The sequence below is a fragment of the Mus pahari genome, chromosome 7 (genome assembly GCF_900095145.1).
Source record: "Mus pahari chromosome 7, PAHARI_EIJ_v1.1, whole genome shotgun sequence".
Classification (NCBI taxonomy): Eukaryota; Metazoa; Chordata; class Mammalia; order Rodentia; family Muridae; genus Mus; species Mus pahari.
Window position 1 is genome coordinate 105757435 of NC_034596.1, and position 6272 is coordinate 105763706.

At 49.3% G+C, this 6272-nt stretch overlaps 1 protein-coding gene across 1 annotated transcript in view; it reads left to right on the forward strand.

The window, feature by feature from the left end:
• Positions 1–6272, forward strand: part of LOC110324393 (apoptogenic protein 1, mitochondrial) — a 22633-nt gene that overhangs the window by 15394 nt on the left and 967 nt on the right. The window contains exon 4 of the mRNA XM_021201925.2: positions 3120–3210. Within this exon, the coding sequence (XP_021057584.1) occupies positions 3120–3210 (91 nt within the window). The remainder of the gene's footprint in view (positions 1–3119; positions 3211–6272) is intronic.

Genomic DNA, 6272 nt, shown 5'->3' on the forward strand with positions numbered 1-6272 from the left:
ATCTGACACCCTCTTCTGGCGTGTCTGAAGACAGCTACAGTGTACTTGTGTATAATAATAAATAAATCTTTGGGCTGGAGCGAGCAGGGACTGAGCAAGCCGGGCCGACCAGAGCGAGGCCGACCAGAGCGAGCGGGGTTGACCAGAGTGAGCCCAGGTCCTAAAAATTCAATTCCCAACAACCACATGAAGGCTCACAACCATCTGTACAGCTACAGTGTACTTACATACATAAATAAATCTTAAAGAAAACAAAAACAAAAAAAGAAGCGTCCTGTAGGAGGAGGAGACAGCAGGACTGAGTGAGAACCAAGTGTGAGTAAAGTACTGTGTGCGGTTAGCACTGTGTGCGGTTAGCAGGCCTGGCTCTTCCAGGTGCTCTTCACAGCAGGGATGCAGAGCACACATGCCATTGCCTGCACCTGTGGGAAACTGAGGCACAGAGGATGGCCGATCACCTGCAGCTGCCTGATAAGAGGCTGGCTGAGGGTGAACACCGAAGTGCAGCTGTGGAGAGGTGGACCAGTCTCCCCACCCACTCGGTCTTTGGTTATCCTCAGCATAGGGCCGCCCAGGCCTAGTCAGTGGGAGGGTGCGGGTGGAGCCAGAGGGGGGTCTACTTGTTTCTGTCATGCTGTGACAGCTCTGTGAGTTTCTGTCTGTTCTGTGGGCATGCACTTGCCTGATGCCTCTCCCCCTTTTAGTGCCCCTGTCCCTGAACTACCAGACAGGATTCTTTGCCAGAGGCAGGTCTGCAGGAGGTATTAGCATGGCACCCCCACCCAAAGGAGATGAGTGTAGCCCTTGCCAGATGCCCCCATGCAGCTCACAAGGTAGTTGGTGTTGGTTTTCAGCTTCCGAGTCAGAGCACCCCTTCCCTCGGCGACCACGCCATCAAATCCTCGAGCCATCGCCCAGGTACCTGAGACTGGCCTCTGGACCAGTGCCACTCCAGAGCTGTCTAGTTTTCATGCGTAGATTATCCCTGAGAGTGGGTGCTACCCACCAGATGGGAGCATCAGAGAGGGTCACCTGTCCTAGGTACACTGTCCCCCGTGCCTCAGTGTGTGCTTGCTGACATCAGAGCACATGCTCACCTTCCCCAAGGATGTGCCGACTGTGGCTGACCCATGTGTTCAGGTTTATTATCTCTGGGCCCAAGTTCTGTCCAGTGATCTGTGCCTGCTCCATAGTAAGTTTGGAAATTGGGAAATGCAAGCCTTCTTGCTTTGGAGACTGGGCTCTTCCCTTGACTGGTGTGGACCAGACTGGCCTTGAGCTCATTGTGATTGCTTGCCTCTGTCTTCTGATGGCCAGGGTTAGAGGCTAACCGTGCCCTGCTCTTCTAACCCATTGTTGAGCTGTTAGCGTCTTTGATATGTGATAACTTTTGCAAAGCAAACAAAAGCCCTGTCTAGGAAGCTGGGAAAGCCCTGCAGTCCTGATGGAGCACGTGTGGAGTCAGTGCCCTCTTTTTGTTGGTGGATTTTATTTTGTTTTCTCAAGATAAGGTTTCTTTGTGTAGCTCAGGCTGTCTTGGAACTCACTCTGTAGACCTGGCTGGCCTTGAACTCAGAGATCCATGCCTCTGCCTCCCACATGCTGGGGTTAAAGGTGTGCACCATCACGCCCCTGGCTACAGTTAGCATTTATGTGTTGATCTTTTGTAAGTTTGTATTAACTCTTTACACACATACCACACACAAATAATTTATTTTTATGTGTATGAGTATTTTGCATGTATATATGTGCATCGTGTACATACCTGATGCCCTCAGAGACCAGACAACAGAGGGCTTTGGATCCCCTAGAGTACAGATGGTTGTGAGCCTTCATGTGAGTTCCAGGAACTGAACCAGTACTCTCAACTGCCGGGCCATCTCTCCAGCCTCTTTTTGTTTCTTTTGAGACAGTATCGCTTGTAGCTTGGGTTAGGCTCGAACTCAGTGTGTAATCTGGAGTGACTTTGAATTTCTTTATGCTCCTCCTGCTTCCTGATCAGTGGGATGCTGGGTCAGCTAACACACCCCAGTCTTGTTCTTTTGTTTGTTTTGTTTTGTTTGTTTCTTTTTTAACACTAAACCCAGACTGACAGATACCTGGCTAGTGAAATGGCTCAGCAGTTAGGAGCACAGCTGCTCTCCGTTCCCAGCACTCACTTGGTGGCTCACAACCATCTGTAGCTCTGGCTCTAGGGGCCGAGACATCCTCTTCTGCTCTGTGGGCACCAGGTATGCAAGGGATGCACAGGTATGCAAGGGATGCACTAACATAATGCAGGCAGAGCATCCATGAACACAATGCAAACATAGAAAGTAGTGAAACTATTTACCTGGTGGCTGGAGGATAGCTCAGTGGTTAAGAGCTTTTACTGTTGGAAGGACCCAGAGTTGGTCCCAGCAGCCATGTAAGTGGCTCACAACTACCTGTAACTCTAGCTCCCAGGACATCTGACACCTACTGGCCTGTGCAGGCAGGCATCCTACCTACCCACTGTAGCCAAACTTAAAAACACACACACGCACACACAATTGAAATAGAATCTTTAGCTGGACATGTTGGCACTTTCCTTTGGTCCTAGCACTTGGGAGGCAAAGGCAGTTGGATCTCTGTGTTTGAGGCCACCTGCACTATAGTGTGAGTCCTAGGACGGCATGTGGGGAGTCAGAGGACAATGAGTGTGAGAGTTCGTTCTCTCCTTTTACCTTCTGGATCTCAGGGATTCAATTCAGGTTTTCAGACTTGGCAGCAAGTGCCTTTAGCCACTGAGCCATATATAGTCCCCTGGTTTTTTTGTTTGTTTTGTTTGTTGTTGTTGTTGTTTTTGGTGTTTTGAGACAGTGTTTCTCTGTGAACCTCAGCTGTTCTGAAACTGACTCTGTAAACAAGGCTGGCCTCGAACTCACAGAGATCCACCTGCCTCTGCCTCCCAAGTGCTGGGATCAAAGGCGTGCGCCACCACTGCCCTGCTGGTTTTTGGATTTTTAAGACAGGATCTCCTATAGCAAGGCTGGCCTCAAACTTTGATCCTTCTATTTTTAGCTACAGTGCTGGGTTCTAAGTGTGCACTGACATGGTCAGCTTCTCCCGTGTTATGTCTAATTGTGACTTACTTCTAGGCCAAAGAGCGACGCTGGATGCAGAGGAGATGGCCGACTTCTATAAGGACTTTCTGAGTAAGAATTTTCAGAAGCACATGTGTTATAACCGGTAAGTGTTCACGCCTGCCCTGAGGCCACCTAGCACACCCACATCTGTACAGTTCACCTAGCACATCTGTTTTTTTTGGGTTTTTTAAAACCATAATTTAACAGCTTTGGTGTTTTCAGTAGAGGTGGAAGTTGCATGATTTTTTTTTTTTTTTTTTTTTTGAGTCAGGGTTTCTCTGTATAGCCCTGGCTGTCCTGGTACTCACTTTGTAGACCAGGCTGGCCTCGAACTCAGAAATCCGCCTGCCTCTGCCTCCCAAGTGCTGGGATTAAAGGCGTGCGCATGATTTTTTTGTTTGTTTGTTTGTTTCTTCTTTTTTCTCTTTTTGTTTGGTTTGCATGATTTTTTAAGGTTACACTTATTGAAGTTTTAACTAACAGCTTCAGTATGTGTGTGTGGTACCCACAGTGGTTCAGGGACTTACATCAGCGAGTACATCCTGACAATGCCCCTAAAGTATCTTTCCTTGGAAATATGAGGTCAGTCAGAACTCTTGGTCTACGACCAAGGGCTACAGGAGAGCCATGCAGGGACCAGCAAGGAGCCTGAACTGCAGGGTGAGTCACTCTCCCAAGCAGTCCACGCAGAGGATTAAAAACCATCATTGCACACACGTCTGTGTGAGCACACAGGAAAGCTCTGGACTCTTCTGGTCATGTACGGCCTTTCTGGAAAAGCTTCCCTGCCTGTGCCAAAGGTATTTAAAGGTGAGCACACAAAGGGTCACTCAGGCTTGCTGCTGGTGGCATCACTCAGGAGGCAGAGGCAGGTGAGCTCTGAGTTTGAAGTCAGCCTGGCCTACAGAGTGAGTTCCAGAACAGTCAGCGCTGCCCTGAGAAACTCTGTCTTGGAAAACAAAACAAAAAGAACACTCAGAAATAGTGATGTAAGTATTTCCCTGATGGCCACACAGGTCTAGACACTCGTCATCCCTCATCATCCCTGACTGCTAAAACCACTGGTCAGCAAAAGCCGTGGGATTGGATGGTGACACATGAGGGTGCCACACCTGAGGCCTAACTAAGCATGTCCTCATCTTACACAGTGGGGCGGCCCAGTGTGCTGCCGGAGGAGGGACAGCCCACGCCTGCAGCTGTTCTCAGGAGACTGAAGTGGGGCTGAAGTGTGGTTGGGCTTCCAAAAGCTTGTAGGCAGAAGTAAGGGCTGTGTATATGTGGGGCAGGCATGAGAACCCGAAGATGTCAGCTCAGTCCTTCTACAGAGCGCCTGCCCAGTCCTGAGCTCTTGTGACAGGTGTCTAATGGAGATGGGATAGGTGTGTCTGGGTCAGCTCATCCTCCTGTCAGATTAGTGGGTTTTGTTTTTGTCTTTTTTTTTTTATACTTATTTTTGAGACAAGGTCTCATAGATAGACCAGATTGGCTTGAAACTTGCTTTGTAGACCAGGGCTCTGTCTCAGGAGGATAGAAAAATAACAAGTAGGTGTTACTGTGATTGGCTCTTTCTTGTTACTGTGGTTGTTTGGTTGGTTTGTGTTTCTTGTTTGTTTTTTTTTTTAATTGGATATTTCATTTATTTACATTTCAAATGTTATCCCCTTTCCCGGTTTTCCCTCTGGAAACCTCCTCTTGGTTTGTTTGGTTGTTTTTTTTTTGTTTGTTTGGTTGGTTGTTTTGAGAAGGGATCTCACTGTGTGATTCTGGATGTTCTGGAACTCACTGTGTAGACCAGGCTGGCCTCGAACTCATAGAAGTTCTGCTTCCCTTCACTTCCCAAGTGTTCAGATTAGAAGTGTAGGCCACCATATGGTTGGCCTGATACAAATCTGAATTTTTTTTTTTTTTTTTTTTAAGATTTTAGTTTTTTGTTCTATCTGGTACTGCAGTTAAGATGCAACTTGAGATTTGCATTAAAATACAGCAGTGACGGGCTGCTATAGCCAGAGTGGCAAGGTCTCAAGAGAACGTGGGCGGCATTGGAGGCTGGATGAGCTTCGAAGGGTCTGCGGCTGCCCTGTGTTGTTCTGCCCCACTTAGGCGCTCAGCACGTGAGCTCGTGGACACAGTGCACGGCTGCCCCCTGCAGGCTGTGTGTGCGCAGGCCCTATGAGACTGCCTCCGCTCAGAAACGGAGGCTTTGCTGGCTTCTCTGCCTGACTGTCCGGATCAGATCATCTGCCTCACAAGAGCAGTGTGACGACGACTCCTCCTCCTCCTCCTCCTCCTCCTCCTCCTCCTCCTCCTCCTCTTCTTTTTCTTCTTTTTCTTCTTCCTCTTCTTTTTCTTCTTCCTCTTCTTTTCTTCTCCTTCCTTCCTTCCTTCCTTCCTTCCTTCCTTCCTTCCTTCCTTCCTTCCTTCGTTTTTTCGAGACCGAGTCACACGGGGTGGCCTCTGCTCTCCCAGAGCCTTCCTGTTTACTTAGGGTTCTGCTTGTCAGCAGGGTTGTCTCAGCTAGTGAGTTGTAAAGTTCTCGGGAGTTTGTGGACCTACACTATGGTTGGCTTGTGCTGTCACCTCCTTAGGGCTGTGGCTTCTCTCCTACCTTCTGTGCTGAGATCCAAGGGGTCAGTGGATCCAGCCCTAGTAGAAGTGCTCAGGGTCTGGAACGGCTGGTGGCTGTGGGGCAGCAGGGACTTGCACCCAGGGTCTGAGATGTGCCTTTCCACCATGCAGCAAGCCGTCCAGACTTCACCTCACCGTTAGGCTCGGGGCTACCCCCAGTGGGTGGGCTGCCGCTGATGACTCGTAGGCAGCAGCCTGTGTATTTTCTCTGTACAGATTCTGCGGGTGTGTGTGAGAGGATCAGAAACCTTCACCCCGGAGAAGGGATTTAGAGCGCTGTGACATTCGGCTTCCTTCCATGGAGCACTTTGTCTCATACAAATTAGACCCAAGCAGAGCCACACCCCTATCCCAGGTCCCTAGAAAGCCTGGTAGGCTGTTCCATGGCGCTACTCATCACTGCCTGTCTAGGGGTGCTGCTGGGTTCTCAGAGCATCCCAGGAATCTGCTAATGAAGGCCAGGGCAAGAGTAGAGCTCTCTGTACTTAGGGAAACTCTGTGTGTGTGTGTGTGTGTGTGTGTGTGTGTGTGTGTGTGTGT